Here is a 23,860-nt window from a genome sequence, read left to right as displayed (position 1 = left end):
GCCTCCACACTCACTTTTCTAAGAGGAGCAAAGAGACAAAATTATATTAATGAGAGCCTTGATGCTTAACCAAGCTACAGCTCCTGAGGAGAGGTGGGTACTGGTTCTTCTGGAAAGTGGCTAAATAAGGGTGAATATTTAAGATGCTGTATTTACTCAGGCTGTAATGACATGCTGCTTTTTTTGAGTGTGTTTCATCAAAAGCAAGTGTTCTGTTCCCTGTTCCCCGTGTTGTGTGCTGGCATTTCCCCCTCCCCTGTACTTTTAAATTTTTGTCTAATTAAACTCTTCAATTCTAATTCCTTTTTCTCTTTTTTCCTTTTTTTTTGTTTCATTGCTGTGCCATTTTACTTCAGTTTATTTAGTGTTTTAAAATGGCTTCTATTTAAATTTGGAAGGGAAGAAAAATAAATCTGCTAAATATATTTCTATTCAGATCATATGTTGTGGCTTTTCTCTTTTTGAAGAATGAGGTCTAATTTTTGAACCTGAATTCACTTGGCACAAGTCTTGGCTTCAGCAATGTTGGGTTTCCTTTTGTTTTAAACTAATTCTCTTTTTCCTACTGCTGGGATACATTTATGTCTTCGTGCTAGCAAAGCTTTTAGGCATGTGTTTGCTTTGAGAACGTTCATCAGAGCAAGTATGAGCAGAGGATTTGAGGATGAGGCTGTCTGAGTTTTGTGGTGGTCCTTGGTGAGATGCTGTGGACCTGAAGCATCATCAGTCCTTTCCCAGCCCTCTGTGCACATTCACTTTGGATAAGTCATTGCAAAAAGATGCAGCACATCATTTTCCTTTCCTTTTTGTCCCTCTCTCTGAAAATCCAGGCCTTGTTCCTTTCTGGGTAGGGTGAGGTCTGGGTTTTTTTGAGGGAAAGGGAGTTTACTAAATATTTGCTGCATTCAGAAGAGAGAAAAGGTAGAAATAAGCAGGAGAATCTAAGGTGTATTCAATAGCAGAGGGATTAACTCACGATTATTTGCAAAGTTGGGGGTTTTGTTAATTGATTAAAGCTTTATCTTAAACACTTCAGCATGGCTAGAATATGTTTCTCAGTGAGGAATGTGTGACTGAGAAACATGGAAAAAACAGCTGGGGGAAAAAATAACTAAGGAAAATAGATATTTTATGGTGTTTCTGACAAGCTGTGTCACTGCCTGTTGTCCCTAAAGTCACAGTCCTCAAAGCTGGACTGTTTGGGTTATCTGAGTTCCTGGGCTTTCAGAGGGGTTTGAGACACATTTTTCTGTGAATAGGAATTTCTTACAAGTATCTGGATGTGTAACTTAGCCTGCACCCTTCTGAGAAGGTTTTCTGTAGGACAGAGGAACTGTGGGGCTGTGAGTTAACCCCAGTCCCAACCCTGCTTGTTTAAAATTGTTTTGCTGTCGCTGCTTAAAACTTCATCTGCTACAGCAAGAAAGGAAACAAAATACAGATACTTCAGAGCAAAGGTATGAATAAAATTTTCTGCCTATAGAAACTGGGAGATGCAAAACCACAGCCCCAGCAAGCAACCACAACTAAGCCAAATGTATGCATTAAGGGAGAGAAGCCCTTAGCATGCCTGGTAGCAGAAGATGTCATAGAGGAGATCTGATTTATGGTGGAAACCTCTACTTTTGGCCACGCTCTGACATCAGGTTTTTGAGTGAATCCTGCATTGCTGAGTCAGGCCAGTGGTCCTTGAATTTTCCAGTCTGAACATGAAGTAACATCACTCCCCTTTAGCCTCGAGTTCGGGTAATTGGTGGGTCGATGTGGGGTCCTGTTTGTGGCTGTGTATTTTACATGGGCAGTGTGTAAGTTTAGTGCCCATGCCCAGGTTTGAGGTGCTTCAGCCCTTCCCCATCTCAGGGGATAATTCTGTAAGACACAGGACACCTCTGTGGAGGCTCAGCTTTGACAGCAGATCTGGGCTGGGTGCTCAGCAGGACCTGCCCTGTGCCCTGCAGCCCTGTCCCCTTGCCCTGGGGGTCCTGTAGCCCCTGCAGCCCTGTCCCCTTGTCCTGCGGGTCCTGTAGCCCCTGCAGCCCCATCCCCTTGCCCTGGGGGTCCTGTAGCCCTGTCCCCTTGCCCTGGGGGTCCTGTAGCTTCTGCAGCCCCATCCCCTTGCCCTGAGGGTCCTGTAGCGCTGTTCCCTTGCCCTGGGGGTCCTGTAGCCCTGTCCCCTTGCCCTGGGGGTCCTGTAGCGCTATCCCCCTGCCCTGGGGATCTTGTAGCCCCTGTAGCCCCATCCCCGTGCCCTGGGGGTCCTGTAGCCCCTGTAGCCCCATCCCCTTGCCCTGGGGGTCCAGTAGCCCCTGCAGCCCTGTCCCCTTGCCCTGGGGGTCCTGTAGCCCTGTCCCCTGCCCTGCAGTGACCACGCAGCCCCCGACCCTCCCCTCCCGTCCTGGTGGGGTGCCCGCGGTGCCCCCCTGCCCGCCGGCAGCGCTGATCCTGCCCCTCGGAGGCTGGATCTCTGCTCATTAGCTGCTGTTTGCTGAAACCGGATACCTGGGGCACCCCCGCCAGCCCGGAGTCCCCGGGCTGCAGCTATTTAAAAGGACAAGGGCAGCCTTAGAACTTCCACCTCTTTCACATCCATGTCCCTCCCAGCGCCCGCTCCCAGCCGCGCTTCCCTCCTGGATCCCTGCAGCATCCATGACCCACGCGTGCAGCGCCGGCCCGAGCGGGACGAGCCCCGGGGGAAGGATTATCTGCTGAATTTGGGGGGACCCCAGAGAGCCCCGGCTGGCTCCGGGCCCCTCACCCCGGCCGCCTCTCCCGGGCTCGCTGCGCAGGAGACACCTTGAAGGGGAAGGAGGGAGGAAGGGGCTTTGTTTGAGTTTTCTTTTTTTCCTCCTTTTTTTTTTTTTTTTTTTTTTTAATTCTTTTTATTGTTACTATTATTTTTTTAAGAAGTAGCAATTGCCGTGAGCTGCTGGGACAAATGGATGCCCAGGGCCATGGGGTTGCACGGAGATGCTGCTCAGCCTCTCAGCTCGCTGCAGAGTAAGTGCCCGAGGCAGAGGTGCAGGGGGAGGGAGCAGGGCAGGGGCACCCAGGGGTGCGGACAGGACTTGGCACGGCTGTCCCCACCTGCCTCAGGGAATCCCGTGGAGCTGCGGGGTTTGCTGTGGACAAGAGGGACCTGCCGGTCGCCCTGGGGCTCCAGGTTGGCTGTGTGGGACTTTGATGAAGAGGGGAAGCAGGGATGAAGGTTTTATCCGCTTGTGGAAGTCCCCTCTCCTGGCAGAGGTGGCCAAGGGGAATTGGGATCCAGCTTGTTCTGATGGACCCTGCAGAGGAAAGCTCATGGCCCTGTTCCTGCCCTCCGGGATGCAGATTCCATCCCGTGGGGCTGGGAGGAGGAGAGGGGCTCTGCAGATGCCCTGGGGTCGCAGAGCAGCGCTAGGAGGGGGAACAGGGGCATGGGAGACTTTTCTCCTCCAAGCCTGAGTCCCATGCACAGGCTCCCAACTCCACCAAGCGCTGATCCCGAGGGAAAATCCATGTCAGGTACTTTATAAGGTGGGTCACGGGTGGTTTGGGACCCTTTGCCCTGGACAGGTGAGTGCAGGGGGCTGCAATTCCCATCAGCAGCTTCCCCAAAGAAGGAGACGCTTCCCTCCCTGGAGTCTGGACAGGGTCTTCAATTCTTTCCCCACCACTCTCCTGGCCAAAAGAATTTTTTCGTTTTTTTTTCTTTTTTCTCCCCGCCCCCCCCCCCCCCCAATTATTTATTTATTTTGTATAATTTCTCGTAAATGCTTCGCTATTACAGTGGAGGGCAGCAGAGAGAGGCAGTAAGGACATCCTTAAATAATTTTCATTTCTCAAAATCTGCCTTTTCCTCTTCTCTCTAAGTCCAGAGGAGAGATCCTTGGGGGGTGGGAGGCACATCTGCATTGCAAATAAAAATAATAATTACAACCACCAACCAACCAACAACAAAAAAAGTAACAGCTAAGAAAAAACACTTGAAATCACGGACTTTGGGAATCAGAGATCACAGAAATTGCACTATTTATAAGGAGAGGAAAAAAAAGGCAAGAAATCCAGCGACCATGGGCCAGCCTGGCTTCCTAGAGTGTACTTTGTGTTCTCTCTCCTTTTTCCAAGGTAATTGCAGTCTGCCGAGAGGGAGTTAAATGGGATTAAAAGATCTGTGTAAGCAAAAGGACCCAGAAGAGAAGGAGGAAGGAGTGAGCCGTCCGGGCCAGGGGTGTCTGTGACACAGCTGAACCCCTTAGCGAGGCACAGAGCCGAGCTCCTGGGAAGGATGTACCCACAAACCGCCTTGTCCCCCGATTTCTGATGGATTGCCGCAAAAATTGCCCGAAAGAGACAATGCACTAAACGTGATGGAGCCGGAATCAGAGCCGGTCTCCAGACTCAGAGCTACAGCGGCAGGCAGGGGGTGAGTACAAACTCCGCTACTCCCGGCGCTGGGGAAGGGAATCCCGGGCGGGCCGGGGGTGCCGGGGAGCCGCGGGATCCCGGGATTTGGGAACGCGGTGCGGGAAGACATTCCTCTCCCTGCCAGGGGATGATGTGAAAATTCCCGGTCTGGAGAGGAGAATGGGCTGGGAGCAGGGAGGCCACGCTGCGGAGCGGGAGAGGGGGAAACGGGGCTGCGGTGTACGGGGGGATCCAGGAGGAGCCCCCCCCCCAGTCCCCACGTCCCGGGAGAGGGGCTCGCAGCCCCGGGAGCTGCTCGCCAATGCAGCCCCCAGGCAGCCGCAGGGACGGGCGATCCGATGCCCCTCGCACCCCTCACCGTGCCGGGCACGGCGGGTCCCAGCCCCTCCCGGCATGAGGATGCTCTCCTCACCTGTCCCTCGGGACACGGCTACCTGGGGGAGCCCGGAGGGTGAGGCACGGCGGAGGTGAGCGCTGGCAGCTCCTCATGTGCTCGGCACACACAAAACGCTGCTCCCTCTCCATCCGCGTGTGTGTGTGTGTGTGAAAAGATCCCGGCACACACCCTGCCCGTCCCCCTTCTCCCACAGCTGCGGCCAAATTTTACTATTTTCATTGTTAAACGCGTCGTTGTTGGTGGTTTTGTTGTTGTTGTTATTATTTTCCTGGGAACCCGCAAAGGGTTAATCCCGCTGGCTGCGTTGTCGGATGTACTGATGATTTACCGACACTCCCTTGGAAAGGCTGGGATTCTTCTGCCTGGCAGTTTGAAAAAGTTGTGTACATGATCCCTGTGCTCGGCTGGGCTGGGAGATGGGGGAAAGAAGGGGAACGGGGCGAGGGGATTTGGGGGCAGCCCCTCCACCCCCGGGGTCACCCTGCTGCCGCCCCTTTTCCAGAGACGGAGGGGGATGGATGAATGTGCAGCTCCCTTTGGAGGCTCAGCCTGTGTGTGTGGAGTTACACGGAGAGCCCAGAGCCCTTCCCAGGGGCTGCAGCTGCTCTCCTTGACAAGTTTTCTGTGTGTTTATATACTCAAAAGGACTGAATCTCAGTGCTTTAGGGTTCTTGTGGCGTGGGGGGTTTTTGGGGGTTTTTGTCTGGGGGCTTGTTTTGTGTAGATGTGGCTGTGGTGTGTCTGGAGGCGCTGGTGACTGCAGCATCTCCCAGTTACACCTTTCTAGTGCTGGGCATGGTGTGGGAGAACCGCCTGGGACTGTGCAAGGGTGGCTGGCGACAGAAAGGGATCAGCCCAAAGGGGAGCAGACAGATAAAGGTTCCTTTGAAAGCACGGGCAGCGTGTCACAGCGAGGGGACGGGCTCCGGTGCTGCAGAGACACTTGGCACAAGGCACAGCCTCTAACAGAGCCCCAGCTGCTCAGCCTGGCCCAGGGGCTGGCCCTGATCACGCTCAGATGAGGACAGGGAGATGCTGCTCAGGTCCCAGGATTTGTCCTGCTTGAGGACAAATCAGACCCATGTGAGCTCAGGTTTGGGAAGGAGGGACCCAGGAGCAGGCAGCGTGGCTCCCAGCCTGCCGGCCGTCCGTGCCTGGTTGTGTGTCAGGGTGTCCCAGGCTACCACAGCCCGGCTGCGGGCTTTGAGCCTGGCAGTGCCCTGGGGAATGTGCCTTTGGGCTGTCCTGGTGCCTCCAAACGAGCGCCTTTTGTTCCAGGGTCTTCCCCGGCCTGTCCCCCTCCCGTGTGCTGCTCCAGTCCCTCCTCAGCAGAGGTCGCTTGTTGCCCTTCGCATCATCTCCCGAAGGGATTTTTGGTGCTGGGGTTTGATGTGCTTGGCAGAGCGCCGTGCATCCCAGCACCCCTATAGTCCGTGAGGCCACTGGCCATGGAGAGAGGGCTCTGAGCCCGGGCTGGCCCATCCCTGGGCTCACCAGTCCTGGAGAGAGGGCTCTGAGCCCGGGCTGGCACATCCCTGGGCTCACCAGTCCTGGAGAGAGGGCTCTGAGCCCGGGCTGGCCCATCCCTGGGCTCACCAGTCCTGGAGAGAGGGCTCTGAGCCCGGGCTGGCCCATCCCTGGGCTCACCAGGCCACCCATGGGGTAGGTGAGAGCTGTGCTGTTTGTGATGGGAATGATCTGGTGCATTCCTGGAGTTCCCTCTTGTTGTACCAGCTCTCCTGCAGCTTCTTCTGGAGCAGCGTTGGTGGTTGCAGAGCTGTACAGGAGACCCGTGGGTGAGACTGGGAGGGCTCCCCCGGCAAGGAGCAGCTGTCACAGAGTCTGCTCGAAGACTCGAGCTGCCAAAGTTTGTAAAACCAGAAGAACACAAAGTTTTACAGGCTCTTCAAGCTTAATGTGCCCCTCTTGGTCATTTCTGCTGATGCATTTTTGGTGAGCTCAGGCCCCCCAGAACACAGGGCAGGGTTTGCATTGCACTGCACATGGGAAGGCCTGCAAGGGCTGGAGGGAGGCATTGGATCCTTTCTACGAGGAAAAGAGGATTGCTTGCAAGCTGGGCAGGTGGTTTGGGGACAGATTGTGGCACTGCTGGACAAATTCAGCAATAGGGTAGAAAATGATGTGTGTGCTGGGGGGTTGAGAGGAGGCAATTGCACTTGGAGATGTGTCCCATGAGGGATAGACAGGGTCATAGTCCAGCACCACCCTCTCCTGCTATTTCCATGTGTCTCTCTGAGCCTGTGTTTTATTAAAATAAATCTCCAGCTTCACCCCCTTTCTGCAATGGCTTGAGGGGTTAAAATCTGCCCTGCTTAATATCTCTGTTCATGGAGATTCTGATACTGACTGAAGGTTGCCCAGGTTTGTGGTGAGATGGTTGTCAGAAATCTCTGCCCAGGGACAAACACAGGGTTTGTGAGGATTTTTTTTCGCCTTCCCTTTCTTTGCCAATTTGTTGGGGGCATAAGTAGAAAAGATGGGTGCTTTTACTGTAGTGCAAATTGACACAATGGGGAATTCTATATGGCTCTGCCAAACCCCATTCACAAAATGAAGGAATGCAAAGGCGTCTGTTGGAAGGACAAAAAAGGAGTTAGATGACAGATCAAGCTTAGCACTTCTGTTTGTCGAGGGCTCCAGTTACTGGAGAACACAAAGGCCAGGGCCAGCACTGAGTGTTGTCACTTCACACAGCAGCAAAGTCAATATCCCAGCCAGGCAGGGATGGGAGTGAAGGGGAGGCTGAGCAATGGGTTCCCAGGGAAGATCCCCTCTGTGGAGAGCTGCTGGGAGCTGCTGGGAGCGTGTTTGGGTCATATCAGTCTGGCATCTCTCAGGTGAGGAGCAGGCTGGCACCAGCAGGGCTCAGCTCTGGGACAGCTCTGTGCACTGAATGCACAGCTCGAGTTCCAGTCAGGGGGACAAGGACAAGGACAAGGACAAGGACAAGGACAAGGACAAGGACAAGGACAAGGACAAGGACAAGGACCAGCAGTTTGGGACCTTTCAGCCCTCTGCCTGCAGATGCCAACCTAAACCCCTGAGAGGACAAGGCCTGAGGTGTCTGCAGGAGCTCACCCTGGCTGTGCTGGTGCTTCATCCCCACCTCCCGTGCACTGCACATCAGGATGGCTCTCCTGGAGAAGTCCTAAGAGGGGCTAGAGGTGCCAGATGAACAAATATCAGGACTTTATGGATCCAGCTCTCCTGCTATGGGCAGAGACACCTTCCAGTAGACCAGGTTGGTCTAAGCCCTATCCAACCTGGCCTTGAACACTTCCAGGAATAGGGATTTCATTTTTCCTTACTTAATAGTGAAGTTTTCTAGATCACTCTATTTTCTTAGTATTTTTAAGACCTTAAGAATGGATTTCTACGGGCCATATCTCTTTGCCTGTTCAGTGCTTTCCCTTAAAAATGTAGCTGCTGAATGGGGATTAAAAACTGATAGTATTTCAGTTATTTCAGAACCTTTGCCCTTATCACTCTGGGGTTTGCAGCAGTGCCTGTGTACAGAATCCTTGCCTGGAGGTGTAAGTCAATACCTCGTTTATGCTGCAGGAGAGGTCCAGCAAAGAACTGAGCAGGGTCAATATGGGGACATCTACATAGTTGTGTGTTTCCATTGCTCTTGCCAGAAATTGAGGGGGAGTGGAGAAACACCATCATTTCCAGATGCCCCAGAAACTCCACAGAGGAGGTTACTGGTACAAAATAAGATTTCTACCCCAAAAAGCTGGGATGGAATCGATGCACAGTACAATTTAAAGCCTTATTTAATAGGTTGTGATTTGCTTCCTGTTGTCTGTCAAAACTGCTTGGGTGTCTTACAGAATATCACCTCCAGTCACGTGCAAAGGATCTTAAGCCACATGTGCATTTTCTCCTTTTTAAGATACACTGTCTGATCTACAGCTAGAAATGCAGATTTGCTTTTCTTGAAAAGCAATTTTCAGCCTCCAGCTGGCTTTGTGGTCTTTTGAACAGAAAGGAAATACACCTGAATGGAGAAACGTGGTGGGGAATTGGTTTTCCACCTTGCAGTAATATTTGCAATTTTTCAAAGCCGTTTCCCCACTGTAAATGAGGGAGAAAGCAAAATAAAAAATTAAATGCTGCCGTGGGCCCTTGAAATATTTCCTTCAGCTTCAACTCATCACCTAAACAAACAAGATGTCAAAATCATTCGGACTTCTTATTTTAAGGCAGGGCAAACCTTTTAATAAAAAAAAGCTGAAATTGCTCCAAACCAATTCCAGAAATAATGCGGGAATTAGCTGATCACAATTATTTTACAGGTTGCCTCAGCTTTGTCAAATTGGCACTTCTTTGAGGCTAATTTGTGACCAAGTTTACCCTGAAGGCTACTGTGTTCTTGTTGTCCTTAATTCAGTGCAGGGCTTCATTCCAGCACTTGTCTGGTTAGAAGGGAATAAGGGTGTTTGTGCTTCTGTCCCTCGCAGTTGTTCTTCTCCTTGGACTTCTGGCACTGCTCAGTTCCCGTGGACTGATCCACAGGAGTTTGCCAAAAGTAGGGAAGTAAAATTAAGCTTTGGTCAGTAACTCCATTTTGCTATAAAGGGAGTTTGTGTCTGCTTTGGAAAACCTTTGAGGCTCACGTGAGCCCACATCATGTGTGCTGACTGTGGGGCACCTCTACACCCAGAGACTGCAGCAGTGGTTTGGGTTGGAAGGGACCATAAAAGTTCATCTCATCCCACCCCTGCCATGGCAGGGACCCCTCCCACTGTCCCAGGCTGCTCCAAGCCCTGTCCAGCCTGGCCTTGGGCACTGCCAGGGATCCAGGGGCAGCCACAGCTGCTCTGGGCACCCTGGACCTCACCACCCTCACAGGGAACAATTTCTTCCAAATATTGATTCTAAATCTGCCCACCTTCAGTTTAAAGCCTTCCTCTTTGTCCTGTCCCTCCATGTCCCTGTCCAAAGTCACTCTCCATCTCTCTTAGAGCCCCTTTAGGCACTGGAAGGTGCCCTTAGTTCTCTCCTCAGAGAGAATTCTCTTCTCTAGGCAAACAGGCCAGGATCCTCATTGTGGTATTCACAGTCCCTGCGATTAAAAGAAATAAACATCTTTAGTGGTACCTCTTGATTTCCTCTTAGTGGAAATCACTGCTCATGGGAGGAAGCTGAGATAAAGGCAAGGTGGGTTTGATAGCTCTATATAAGGAGAAAAATCTTCTTTACTCTTGCTACTCAAGCTGCTTTTGCAGCTCTGTCGCTGCCGAGCTGTAACGGAAAAAGAGCCTGCATTAAAAATCCTGGGATAATTAACAGCCCCATCACTCACACGGCTGCCATTTGGAAGCTGCTTTTGCTTTTTCCATTAAGTTGGTAAATTTTGCCAAAGTGTTTTTCTTCAGTGTTTTGGCACCCGGCCCCGCTCTCAGCTCTTTCGGTGTTGGCCATGGAGGGGTCCAGGAGCAGGGCTGGGGCCAGCTGGATCCCACACTGTGCTTTCGTCTCCTTTACAGCCCCAGAGTGGCGCTGGAGTGAAATTACGTGCTGGATTTCCCCCCAAGACTTGTTCTCCTCATTGTGCCAATCAACAGGGAGTTTGGTTTGTGAAGGTACACCTCAAGCAAAACCAAAAAGGTGGATTTCAGTGTGTTGTGAGCAGCAGTGGTTGTCCAAATCTGATCCTCAGCAGATCACAGGTCCTTAACGCCTGGCACTGCTGCTGGTGATGATCCTTCCCTCTCCTCCTGTGCTCCCATCAGGCAGCCAAGCCCAGCTGATGATACCCAGTCAGGTCTTTGCTCCATGCACGCATGGAATTGTGTGCACATCTTAAATTCTGTTGGAGATGAGCACAGAAACTCAGGTTGTCCTGTAAAGTGGATCTTAGCCTCTCTCACACCAAATAAAATACTGCCAGAGGTGGCCATGAAGAATCATCCTATTCTGCTCCCTTCCTCCAGTCCCTGAAGGGACAGCAGCTCTCCCTGGACCTGGCAGTGTCTTCAGCCCAACAGTTGTATCCCAAGGGATGAAGTTCTTGAAAAGAACCAAGGCTCCCCACTGGAGATCTCTGGAGCACGGTGAGGGTTTCCTGGTTAGGATATGGCTGGTTGTAGGACTTGGCAAAAGAACACCAGGTTTGGGCTATTCCTGGCTGTTCTTTCATAAACTAAAGCAGTCCCAGAGCTCCTGAAATGTCAGCCCAGTGTCAGGGTGATGGAAAAGGAGGACATGGATTGCTTCAGCTCATTTGTTTCCCAATTGATGTGAGACCGCTCCAGTATTTTTTTCTCTTCAAGCCTTAAAATATTAGTTAGTGGCTGGATTTGTGGATGGATTTTTACATTCAAGGCCAGGTTTCCCCACTGATGTAAATCACTGTGGCTTTGTTTCAGCTGTGGGAAAGGGTCTCCTGCACGGGGTGAGGATTGGCCCAGGGTAATACCTTGTCTCAGAGGATGCTTTCTTAGGCTAAGGCTGAGGCTCAATGGCAGGAGAAGAGTGGTTTGATGTATGACTCGTGTCACATGTGGAGAGATGAGCGAGCTGCTCTTTGGCATGGCTTTGCACAGCCCAGTGCTCACACTGGCTGGGCTGGAGTGAGGAACAACCTGTGGATGTTGCACACTGCTGTCTCCTGGCTGAGGGCTTTCTGTAGTTTACATTTCTGTCTGTTCTTCCAGCAGCCTTTGCTGATGAAGCTGTTAAATATCCTCTCAAGAAGATGAGGGAATTCAGGCTTCAAACTTTCCACTGACAGCTTTAAGTGAGCCTAACCAAGGAGTTTCCCATGTTCTTTAGTTGGCTACAAATCAAGGAAGCTGATGGGGGAAAGGGGGAGTTTTAGCTACCTTTCTGGTAAAAGGTTTTTTTCCCCACGCAGCTGTTTTCAATGGCACTTGAAGGCTTAAAGCTGAGCTAACAGAGAGGTTTGTCAAATTCCCTCTCAGGCATGAAAGGGTCTGTTAGAGCACAGGGTTGGAAGTCTGTGGATCTCCCACTGTCTAAGCTTTGCTGCCACAGCAGACCTGTGAGAAGGTTCTCAGTGGCTCAGCACAGCGTGCTGAGGGATTAGAAGCTGCCCCCATCTTTCATCTGGGTGTAAAAAGAGAAACGGATCCCTGTAGGATTTTGCATGTTTAGGCTATTGTTGAGCACACAGTAAAGCTTTAGGACTCAGGATTTGCTTTCTGAGGTGACAGGCACTGAGTGCCAGCCCCTTCCCTACCCGTGTCCCCACAGCCCTGCACGTGCACTCCTGGCAGGGCTTTAGCCCTCCCAGCTTTGAATGATTTCTCCATTCTCTTGCATTTCTGGTGGTCTGTGCTAGGTGGGTGAGTGCCAAAGAGTAGCAGTAGCAAAGGCACTGATGACCCAGCAGTGATGACCCTGCCTCTCAAAACACTGGGCTGGTCCTTGTTCAGGGCTCCTAATACCATTGGGAAACCTTTCCACTAAGTTCAGTGGGCTGTAGATGACTTTGAAGCAGAAAAAAAAAGTTCTCAGTCTGAATCTGAGACTTCCTGGAGTCATGCTGATGCTGCCAATGGCTTTGCTAGACTTGGGATCAAGGAGAAGACCTTTAACAATGGAATTGGTTTTGTCACTGCTGTTGAAAAAATGCATTATTTTTTTTCTTCTCTTCCAATTTTAGGGGATTCTGCTTTCTCTGGACTATATTGTGTTTTACCTGGTTCCTGGGATTCACACAGGGAAATTCTGAAGGTAAATTACACTTTTTTTTTCCTCTCCTCTTTCAACAAAAGTTAAAGCCAAGTGTTTGGTACCATTGTAGGATTATAACAATCAATGTCTGAGCCCAGTGCACAGTTAGATCCATTTATTGCTGATAGCTGCAGTACAGATGATACAGATGGTGCAGTTAACAGTTGGCAAAAAGACCAGGTTTTGTACAGGTGATTATGTGTCCCCCAGGATTGTCAGAGTCTGTCTGTCTGCTGGAACTGGTAGGAGTGAAGCACTTTGTGTCTAAAATGTCACTGGCATCTACATGCACTTGCCAGGATTTAGCTGTTTTTAGAAACTGCCCCTTGAGACTGGGGCTTTATGGAATTAAATGTCTCTGACAGATTTTTCCTTGACTTTGGTGCAGCCCAGGTGTGCCCCTGCCAGCACAGGAGATGTCACATATACACACATACAGGAATAATGTGAATTCTAAAGGTAAAGCAAATTTAAGGGAGGAAAATCCAGCAGGATTGGTTGATAATAGAATGGCTATATCAATCCCTGTGTTGTAAGGGAATATTCTATAGGGGAGTGACACCTTCAGCCTGTCCTTACACCCCTTCTCCAGGCATCACCTCCCTGGTGCTGCCAAGGCCTAGACTGAGGTACAATTATCAATGACCACACAAAAGGAGATGAAAAGCTTCAAAGTCAACAAAAACATCAAAAAAACCCCAAACTAATTCATCTTTAACAGCTGATAGAGGGTGCTGATCATCTCTGCAATATCTGTTTGTAAAGGAGCTTTCTCTTAAAATAGCAGCCCCTTTCCCACATGGATGCTCTACGTGGGTATTTGCTGGAAGTGAACAGCTTCTCCTGCTGTCAGCAGACAACACTATGTGGACTAGCAGGCTCCAGGGCTCTCCTCTCAGTCTCTAAAACATGAAGGAAAAATAGAAATTTGGTCAACATTCAGCTGTCAGCCAGCCCATGGACCACTTTGGGGGGGGGGGGGGAGAATAGATCCCTGCCATCAGCAATTTTGAAAAATGTAATATTTTCCAAATTCTGCCTCCACGCAAAGGAGGTGAACATCTGGCTGAATTACTTAGTCAAGCAGTTTTCAGAGCAAGTTTTATGTCAGCTCGTAAAGAGGCAGAACAAATACTGTGTCTTGGCATCTTGCTTTTCAAGTAGATTATAATATCCTGTTTAGATTCACCTCTATCCATCATTTTACTCCTATGATAATTATGGGATGGGGCCATGTCTTTTGCTACCATCACTCTAAAGCAAACTCTCTAATTTCAGTCTCATTGTGTTCACCTTGGTGCAGTCGAAAGTTCCCCTCTGAGATACATTCTTTGTGATAAAAGAATTTTTAAAGTCTTGCCTGGTTTCCACCCAATGAGAGAGAGAATTTCCTTCTGGGTACCAGAAGATAAAACCTTCCAAGGAAGTAAAGGCTGTAAGAAAACATTGGTAACCTGTATTATCACCCAGAATTTTCAAACATGAGATTCAGAAGCAGTAAGAACTTGTTCATAGGTTGGTGTAAAGATGAAATTAAGCCAATGCTGTGGGCTTTTGAAAACACTGTGGCTGCTACTCTAAGGATTAGGAATCTTCCTGTATGCTGGAAAATCAGGGAACAGAGAGGATGATCTTTCCAGAAGTGTTACAAATCCAAAAGATTGTGAGTTCATTTGCTGTGTGCTGACTAAGGGTCTGGGCAGTAACTTTTGGAACTGCTGCACTTATTCAACCCAGTTTTAGCTGTGGGCATCACATCTTGGCTGCTGGAATCTGGGAAGCTACAAGTTATTCCTCTCCTGCCTCTTGGCTTCTTTGTCTTATACAGCCTTTTGTGTGGGGAAAGGGGGAGGGAAAGAAAGAGATGGGAAGGAGAACAATAAAATATTTTTCCCCTTTTTCAGAGATGATCATATGGCTGTTCAGGAATCTCTGTGTATCTCACTTCATGCACAGAGCCTGAAAGAAGAGTTTTTCTCTCAATTTTTCCCAGTTGCTCAAATGTTGCTACAGGAATGCTGTTACTAACTTTGAGGCACCTGGGATCAGGCAGCTCTAAGTGAATGTTCTTTTTAAATAATGTGTTTTGATGGAAAAATCCACAGAGGAAAAAGTTTGAAGGGGAAAAAATCCACTGCTAAACTTGGAGCTGCTTCAGGAAGTCAGAATTACCTTGCATTTTATATTAGTTGATGACATCCTGTGTCCCAGGAGATGTGCCCCAACAGCCCAGGACAGTTGGATGGGATGGAGAGGAGATGGGATGGAGAGGAGATGGGCTGGGTGCACAGGAGCCCTGAGCTCTGTGCCTGGACCTGGTGCTGGAAAGTCCACATACGTGTCCTGAGTGAGGACTTTAATCGGATTTTGCGTAGGCATCCAGAGTTTGGCTCCACCTTAGCGGGTTCTGAGGGAGAGGCAGGAGTGTTTGGGTTGTGCTTTTTTTCCTTAAGCACTCCTGGATGCCGTTGCTAACGAGACACTTGGATTGGGATTGCAAACAGCAGCAGCATCCTCTGAGCAGGGAAACATCCTTAGGTCTTTGCAGAGCAGCTTCCTAATAAATAACTCCTAGAGTGTGCAGCATCTCTAGCAGAGACAGCCCCTGTCTGCCTCTGAGGGAGAACCCAAAAATACACGTAGGAATTGGAAGCTGGAGACTAGCTGCTTGCTTAAGTGGTGAATTTATTTCCTTGGGGATAAATCCCGATGCCTTTGAAGTCTGTGGCAAGGGTCCCACTTCAGTTCACTAAAGCCAGGCTTTGGCCTTTGCTGTTTCATGGGCTCTGGAGATTATCCAGAATGAAGACACTGCCATGGTTCCTCTGTTCAGTGCAGAGGGGAAGGCTATGGTGAGACACAGACCTGCTGGACAAGGTGGAATAAAAACAGAGGGGGACCAAGGATTTCAGAGTCTGGGACATGTGCTGTCATTAACACTTGAACGTGCTGTGCAGTAAATTACCCCTCTGCACGGAGTGGCAACATTTCCATCCTTTTCTACATCTGAGACACCTTCTCCAGGGTAGTGTCTGCTAGAAAATGAGTCAAACTTCTTTAAAAAAGGAAGGTGGGAATAAAGCTAAACTCAGGCAACGTAAATACTGATTGACTCATTCTTACACACAAAAATGGCTGAGGTTTTTGCCAAAGTCAAGGAACAGAGGTTTTCTCATCATTCTTCTCCCTTCTTGGCCAGCAGCATTACAGGTCTCAGACTGCTCGAGTCTACAAACCTTCTGGCCAACACCAAGGGGCTCTTTAAGTGCCAGATCTCCAAATATTGTGTTCTGTGCAGAACATCTAATAGTTAAGGGTGAAAGCAGCCAGATACCGAGGCCCCTTTAGAGAAGGAGCTACTTTTGGGATTTTTTTTCCTTTGGAAGACTGTTGATTTACTTTTAATCTCAGAAAATTGCATGGTGTTAGCCATGATTGGCACCACCACCTTTCTGAGTGTTAAATTCTTGCCTTGTAGCATTAGCATTTGGGTTGTACAGCCCTGACTGGCTTCCCCAAAGAGCACTGAAATGTTAGAGTTGGCTGGTCCAGGAAGTGCAGTTATCCTGGCTCACTGCCAGCGGGGCCAGTGTCACAGGAATCATGATCACCTTCACAAGGTCGTTCAGGTTGGAAAACCCTTACAATCACCAAATCCAGCTGTTAACCCAGGAGTGCCAAGCCCACCACTAACCCTTTAGATGTCCCCAAGTGCCACATCTAATGCCTTTTGAACATTTCCATGGATGGTGACTCCACCACTTCTCTGGGTAGCTTTTTCCAATACCTTACAAACCTTTTGGTGAAGAAGCTTTTCCTCCTCTTCATTCTAACACCCCCTTCCCCCCACCCCCAGCACAACCTGAGGGCTTTTCCTCTTATCCTATTTCTTGTTGCTTGGGAGCAGAAGCTGACCCCCACCTGACTACAACCTCCTGTCAGGGAGTTGTAGAGAGTGAGAAGTTCTCCCCTGAGCCTCCTTTTCCTCCAGGCTGAGCTCCTTTAGCTGCTCAACCTTTTTCAGGTCTGGGCACATTTACCTTTGCAGCTTTGCTCACGTAGACCTCGGCATCTTCTCCAGTTAAGTAATTCAGCTGAGGCTGCTGCCAGCTGGCCCCAGTTTGTGTTGCTGTTGCCTGCTAATCTGAGCTGTGAGTGACTCCTGATAGAGCTCAGGGGCAGAAAGCAAGGAGTTCTGCTGGTCTGTCCATTGCAAATTCCTCCTGGAGTTGGGGGACAAAGGTCCTCCGGGCATCAATCCCTCTCCTCCTGTCCTGAGCAAGGCACCTGGCTCCTAGGTGACATTATACAGGAGGCAAATCCTACCTCCACTGCTCAGTGGCAGCCATAACCAATTTCTGAGCTCTTCACAAACCAAATCTGGTTCCAACCTATTAAAATAATTTAATGCTGTAAGGTGATCTGCTGGGAAAAAAAGTACTGCTGTTGAGAACCTTGAGCAGTTCAGTGAAATCTAGGTGCAATTTTTTCATGCTGGGAGGCACCTGTGCTTCCCTAAACTCTCCAAAGATCAAAAGCTCCTGCTTGCTAGCTTGGAGAGAGACAGATACAAGGCTTTTGCTCCCTTTGGAAGTTTTGTTACTTGCCCTCTGGGGATATAAAATTTTGCAATCCCAGCTCAGTCTGTTGTTCGAATTCCTTTCCAGCTGTGTGGTCAGTACTCAGAATTAAATCCCAGGAAGAAGGCTAGTGGTGCTCAGTGGGAAATTTCCTTGTAGTGAGGTCAGCTCCCTCCAGAACATCTGAGCTGGTCCCTGGTGGGACAGGAGAACTCACCATATGCATCATGGAGCTCATGCATTTTGGCAATTAATTAAATTTTGGCTGGTAATCACATGAAGCATGCACTTGCTCCTCACACGATGCAAGAAGAGCTGTGAGTTCTCCATGCTGGTTATGGGAATGTGAATGTGAGAGGGTGAGATGACATATGTGAGTTGGGATTTCCTGTATCCCGTTGCCTTTGTGCATGGGTTGGTTTGACCTCCCTCCACACCCATCCAGCCCTTGGGTCACCCGGCACCTCACATCACCTTTGTGCTTCCCTTTCAGATGTGGATGTTCTTCAGAGACTGGGCCTGTCAGGGAAAAGGCCATCGAGTGGCTGGTCCTCCTCACGTGCAGTTCCTGCGGGAGTCATTCCTTTCAGATCAGGAGTCATCTTCACGCAGCGAGCCCGTGTGGAGGCTCCGCTCAGCACCCTCCTCCCCGCAGGCTCCAGCTCTGACCTGCTCCTGGTGCTGAGCCTCTGCTCCCACCGCATCAACAACGCCTTTCTCTTTGCTGTCAGGAGCAAAAAGAAAAAACTGCAGCTGGGGGTCCAGTTTGTGCCCGGGAAGATCATCGTGTACGTGGGCCACAAGCGCTCTGTATATTTTGATTACAATGTCCACGATGGCCAGTGGCACAACATGGCCATCAACATTCGTGGCCAGACAGTCACTTTATTTACTTCTTGTGGGAAGCGCAGAGTACATGCGGATTTGCATTTTAAAAAGGACGAGGTGTTGGATCCTCACGGATCTTTCCTCTTTGGGAAGATAAGCCAGCACTCGGTGCAGTTTGAAGGAGCCATCTGCCAGTTTGATATTTATCCTTCCGCCAAGGCAGCTCATCATTACTGTAAATACCTGAAAAAACAGTGCAGGCAAGCAGATACCTACCGGCCAAACCTGCCCCCACTCATCCCCGTCCTGCCCAGGGATCCCAGTGCCTCCCCCAGTGCCCCACAGCCTACAGAGCCCTCGCTGCAGGGTCTGAAAAACCTGACCATTGCTGCCCCAACCGTGGGGTTTGGCAGGGTCACTGCACCCCTCAAGACGAGGGGTTCAGGTGCAACCACCCTCACAGTGCTGTCAACTCCACCACCACGGCCGAGACTGACCACCAAAGCCACCAAGGTCACAGTGGCCCCAGCTGCTCCGTCAGGTACCAAATCACAGGTACCCACCCCGTCCCCTCGGGGCACGGGGACAGCCCTCAGGGTGTCTCAGCCCACTCCCAGCACACACAGGGACAAATCTCCCTTTCCCACCACCAAAAGGGCCCCACCAACGAGCCCGAGCCTGGTCACGGCCAGCAGGAAGGAGTCCAAGCCAGAGACCAAAAAGAAGACCAACCAAAAACCAACTGCTGAGCCCCCTGAACCAGCCAGCACTGTACAGCCAGTGAGGAGGGTGACTGATAACACAACCAGCAGTGTCCACCTTGTCACCCTGAAGCAGACCCCAAGCCGTGGGCCCTTTCCAAAGAAGCCATCCCCCAGCAGGAGAGTGGATCCCAGCATCATCCCTCTGCTGAGCACCAAGCCACCCCTGGGCTCTGTCTGGCCCAGCTCCAGAGCCAGGGCACCTCACAACCTCACAACCCCTGCTGCCACCGATGGCTATCCAGTCTTTGAGCCCTTGGGACCCACTCCATTTCCATTTTTATTGGGATATCCAGGAGTGAAAGGAGACAGAGGACCTCAGGTATGTTCAGGCTCTTTGTGGTGGCTATTCCCAGTCACAGCTTGGCTCCAGGGCTGGCAGACCACAAGCCCCAAGGGTTACTGTGAAGTTTCTCTCAGTGTGGCAGCCAAGCACGGCTGCATTCCTGATCATCACAACTTTAGCATAAATCTCAGTTTGAGCCTGAGAGTTCAGTGATGGTGGATGCCGTGAAATATTTGTGGTTAAAGTTGCTGCTTAATGTTAGATTTTAAACAAGAAAGGGGAGGGAAAAAATGAAAAGAGAAATCTCACTTTTGTTTACTTTAAATTGCTGGCTAAAATTTTAATGGCCAGGTTGGGGATATCTTCCACAACCTTGGTTTATCTCTGGTCATCTTCCATAGAAACCCCAGATGCCTTATAAACATGCCCCAAGTTAACTATTTCTTGGCACTAGCTATTAATTTGATCTGTATCTGATATTCACAAATCTAGAAAAGTGCCCTGTTCAAGCAAAAGCAAGTGCAGAGATGGCTTCAGGATTTATTTTTTTAAACAAAGTCTCATCTGTTTTTATGGTATAAGTTTTGCCTGGGTGTTTTGTTCTGTTTTTTATTTCTCATAGCCTGCACTTAAAACATGCAAAAAGTTTCCTTTATAAATTTAACTACTGCATTCCACATAAAAAAAATAACTCCTTTCAGGTTGTATGTATTGGCCATTGTAAGAACATACACACATTTTGTAATGCTAAAGGCACTCAGGCCCCACTAATTATCTGCTGGCTGTTCTTTTCAGCTTTTTTTTTTTTTTTCAAATTTGAGAATTGCAAACATGATCTCTAAACTGGCCAACTTTTAGGGGGATTTGGTGTTCCAACCCAAACTGTCAATAGGAGAGAGGGGTTGTACATGTAAAATAAGTTTCTCCCAGACACAGCCTTTGGTTGCCAAGATCCAGCCTAGAGGGAATTTTTACAGCTGACTTCTTAAAATAGTGAAAGAAGAGTTTACAACGGAAATATTGAGGCTGGTGTAAGGAATGACCAGAGTTTGTCTCTGCAGAGCTGCTCCTTGGTGGAAGTAACACCTAAAGTGGAATGGTTGGGCTCCCCAAGTCCTCAGTGGGAGTTTAGCACTTTGTGTCTCCTCCTGTCCCATCTCACAGCTGGGTGCTGAGCTCTCTCCCTGCTCTTTGGCTGTGGAGTCACCAGGGGCTGTTTTGCTCCCAGGTTCCTGCCCTGGGACAGGTGAAGGTGATGCCTGGGCAGGGCTTGAGCATAGACTACAGGCACCCATCCCTGGATGGAGTCTTGGTGCTTGGAAAAGTTTTGATAAATCCCTGAGTAGGCAGAAAAAGCTCCAGCAATTTGATCTCTGAGCAGGCTTCTGTGTTTGTGGAGAGTCATTTCAGGCGTGTTTCCAAGAGAAGAAATTCGGCAGTTGTGCATTTCCCTTAAAACATCACTTAGCTTTAAGGGGTGAATCTGAATTCCTGCTCCAAGCCCACCAAAATCCTGACCTCTGCCACCTTCTTGCTCTTCAAGTGTCATAAGGGTGACCAAGCTCTAAGCCCCTGCAATGTAAAGAGCTTATTATTGAACTGGAGTGGAAAATCTCTCTCAGGCTTGTGAATCATAGCAAAGAAATGGATTCAGGCTGTGGAGGGCTGAGGGAAGAGATGGCAGGATTTTTCCATCCTGTCTGAGAACAACTGGAGTCCTGAACCGAGGGAAAGGAGAACTTTCTGAGGCTCTGTCTGGCCTCATTCTCTTTGACTGCTGGAAACAAAATCAGGGCTCAGGGAGGGAAAGGTTATGGCTTGGCTGGAGCTGGCTGCCACACGCTGCTCAACAGCTCCTGTGACTCACTCGGAGATCTCTGTACCACGCTTCCTTGGATGTCTCTGACGTGGGAAGGGAAAGAGGAGAAAAGATCAGAATGGGGATGACATGTTGAGAAATTCATGCAGCACGTCCATGGCCAGATGAGCATGTTTCAGTGCAAGTGCTGATAAATGTTCTGTGCTTGAGTAATTACCTGGCGCCATCGCCGCGCTGCCGGGCAGGCGTTCCTGGTGAGGTCAGTGATATCCCAGCCTGGCCAGGGCAGGCTGTGGGCTGGGAATGTCATCTGCTGTCTGGCACACCGAGGCAAGGACAAGGTGATTGATTCGTTTTCCCAGTTGCTGCCTGATACGAGGTCTCCTCAGGAAGATTGTCACCCAGGCAGGGGGGTGTGTGGGGTGGAAATGCCTTCTGCCTCTTCAGCAAGGACTGGGGCCACCTTGGCTGTGATTCCTGGGCAGACTGGCAGGCACAGAACCTATCCACCTAGAGAGAAAGGACTACTGTTCACCCTGATCATCCCAATGGCAGCCATGGTGCAAGGCACTGGTGGATCAGGCTCTGTGGTGTCTGCAGTTGAGGCTTTGTGAATTCTACTAAAATAACCCATGGAATAATCTCAGCAGTGCAGAAAGGCCCCATCCAACAATAGAGAATGGGTTTGATGGTTAGAGGAGTGTAAGCAAAGGACTGAAAGGATTTATTTAGGAGGAAAATTCAGCACCCTCCATGTATTAATCTGTCCTGAAGGACCACCTGGATGCTGTGCATAAGAAAACAGAGATGCTGCATCCCACATGCAACTCATGGCAGAGCATTCATTCTCCGTGAGTGTTTGGTTTGCTGAGCAGCTAGAGGAGGGAGGGCAATATGTTCTTAAAAAAGAAAAACTTCTTGGGAACCATTAATAACCACAAGCATTTGGGATGTCAGCTCTATGGTTTTTTTGGAGGGGAGAAATAACAAAAGGAACACCCAGATATCGTGCGAAGTCAGTACCGCGGCACTGACTCAGCAGCTGGCAAAAGTCCCTCTGAATCATCCCCACTGCCCAAAGCACCTCAGCCAGCCTTGCTCCAGAGCTCCAGGCCCTGCAGCATGACCCCAGCACATGGCTGGAATTAGCTTAAAACCCCCCTCAAAAGAAAAATGCATGCTGAGAAACAGTGTCTGTTGTGAACATGTCAAACTCCTGAGCCAAGGCTGTGTTGTGATGGGTACTTGAACCCTCCAGTGGAGGGAGTGTCACCTCTTGTCTAGACCAGCAGCAGGTTTGGCTGGGAGATTTTGGGGGGCTACTGTAGCCTCTCCCCTGCCCACCAGCACCACCTGCCAGGTAAGGCTGTGCTAAACCCTTTCCCTGGCGTGGCTGGGGTCTAGCACAGCATACCCTCAGCCAGACCTTTCTCCTCCTATGTAAAGCTGCAGTTCCGTAGCTTTTTGCTCCCTACAGCCAAGCCTCTTGACAAGTCTAGGGGTTCTTTTTAGAGCAAGAAAGCCACCCCTTATGCTGAATGTGCAGGCTGGGATCACTGAGAGGCTGTGGAAGCACTGAGGAACAGGGAGTGTGTTTCAAGGGTACCCCCAATACCCCATTCAGAGGACGGGGGGCTCGCAGCCCTCAGTTCCATCCCCAGGGCCAGGAGCCCCGGGTCAGAGGCAGTGGTGGAGCCTGGCAGGCAGCTCCTCTCCCTCCCTCCTTGCCTGTCTCCCTCTCTGCAAGGCACATGTGTTTCCCCAGTCTAGACTGCTCCAGCTGCCATCCTCCACACGAGCAGTTTGTCTTGGAGCCCAGCTCCTTCCCTAAAGAAGCAATCCCAGCCAATTCAATCAGTGGGCAGGGAAGAGAGGTGGCTGGAAACGCTGATAAAATATATGAAGTGCCTATTTCCAGTCCTTCTCTCACCAGAAAAGGCTATTTAAGCTGCCAGTCCATGATAAATTAAGGAACACACAACATGTTTGAGTATCTATTAATGAATGAGTCATTAATAATAAAAAACAGGACTGCATGCTTCATATAGTGCATGGGGAAAGTTTTATCCCTGCTCACGTAATTGGATCAAATTTTTTTGCTGATTTAACCAGAAATATCTCTGAAGGGAAACCTTGCAGGCAAATGACCAAGTATCAGACAGGTCTATTTGTGTAAAATAAAGTTAATTTTGAAGAGAGATAGTTGACAGTGTGTTTGAGATAAATGTGCTGCAAAGGATCTAGGATTGTACAAATACACACAAGTGTTTTAATAAATTTTTAAAAATAGAAAGTGAGTAGTAGAGTAGGTGATCCCTCTATTCCTTCCCAGCCTTTCAGGCTGCCTTCCAAGGTCTGGGATTGCTCCAGTGTCCGAAGCACCCCGTGCAGAGCCTGTTCCTGAAATATCTCCATAGAAAAGTGGCTTTCATCGAGCTGGAACACTCCTGTTTTGTTGTGTATTGTTCTGCTGCTCTGTGAGGAGCCCAGTTGTGGACAAGGACCTTTGTGTGATAGGTGTTGCACAGAGCAGAGCAAACATCTGTGCCTGGTGTGGAAATCGTGTTACAAGGCTGGCTCTCCACCAGCAGCTCCACTCCTGCCAGAATTATGAGGGCTTTTTGTTTTCAGACTGGTTGAAACCCAGACGTGTCCAAATTTTAATACAATAAGCCTGCCTTGGAGAAGAAAGTAACCAAAGTGTTGGGGGTTTTTCCCCTTTAAAAATCTAGCTTTGTTTTAGGCAGTTTTTGAAGCCTGGCAATGACGGGGAGGTGAGGAGAGGTTGGCAGGCTGTTGAAGATGAGGGTTTTTCTCCTCTTCTATTCTCCTGAGCAGGGAATTTTGAATTCCAGTGCTGGCCTTGTAGCTGTTCAGTCCTTCCTTGCTGGTGCTTCCCAGATGTACAAGGCTAAAGGGTAGATTTGTGGCAGTGGCCATTTTTCCTGTAGGAATATTTCTTTTCTTCTTGGAAGGAAAGAGTTCAGGTCATTTATCTGCAGGGGGAATGTCACTCACTACTCAGAACATGGTGCCAATGTGGGGAGAAGCTTTTGG

The 23,860-nt window shown here is 49.6% G+C and overlaps 1 protein-coding gene and 1 long non-coding RNA gene across 3 annotated transcripts in view; one reads left to right on the top strand and one right to left on the bottom strand.

Moving 5' to 3' along the window:
- Positions 1 to 2,853: 2,853 nt before the first annotated feature.
- Positions 2,854 to 23,860, top strand: part of COL27A1 (collagen type XXVII alpha 1 chain) — a 141,635-nt gene continuing 120,628 nt past the window's right edge. Inside the window, exons 1-4 of one of the 2 annotated variants that reach the window (XM_088177441.1) lie at positions 2,854 to 2,997; positions 4,108 to 4,405; positions 12,459 to 12,529; positions 17,603 to 19,020. In XM_088177441.1, the coding sequence (XP_088033567.1) occupies positions 4,350 to 4,405; positions 12,459 to 12,529; positions 17,603 to 19,020 (1,545 nt within the window). In that variant the 5' untranslated portion in view covers positions 2,854 to 2,997; positions 4,108 to 4,349. Of the gene's footprint in view, positions 2,998 to 3,853; positions 4,406 to 12,458; positions 12,530 to 17,602; positions 19,021 to 23,860 lie in introns of those variants that run through there. The other variant, XM_088177440.1, reaches the window with a different exon arrangement.
- Positions 3,797 to 5,003, bottom strand: LOC148221437 (uncharacterized). The gene is made up of 2 exons (XR_015808047.1): positions 4,820 to 5,003; positions 3,797 to 3,888 (listed from the first exon to the last, which is right to left on the bottom strand). It is a non-coding gene; the product is annotated as an uncharacterized LOC148221437 (long non-coding RNA).

The sequence above is a fragment of the Sturnus vulgaris genome, chromosome 22 (genome assembly GCF_052056855.1).
Source record: "Sturnus vulgaris isolate bStuVul1 chromosome 22, bStuVul1.hap1, whole genome shotgun sequence".
Lineage (NCBI taxonomy): Eukaryota > Metazoa > Chordata > Aves > Passeriformes > Sturnidae > Sturnus > Sturnus vulgaris.
This window is presented reverse-complemented; position numbering and strand designations above follow the sequence as displayed.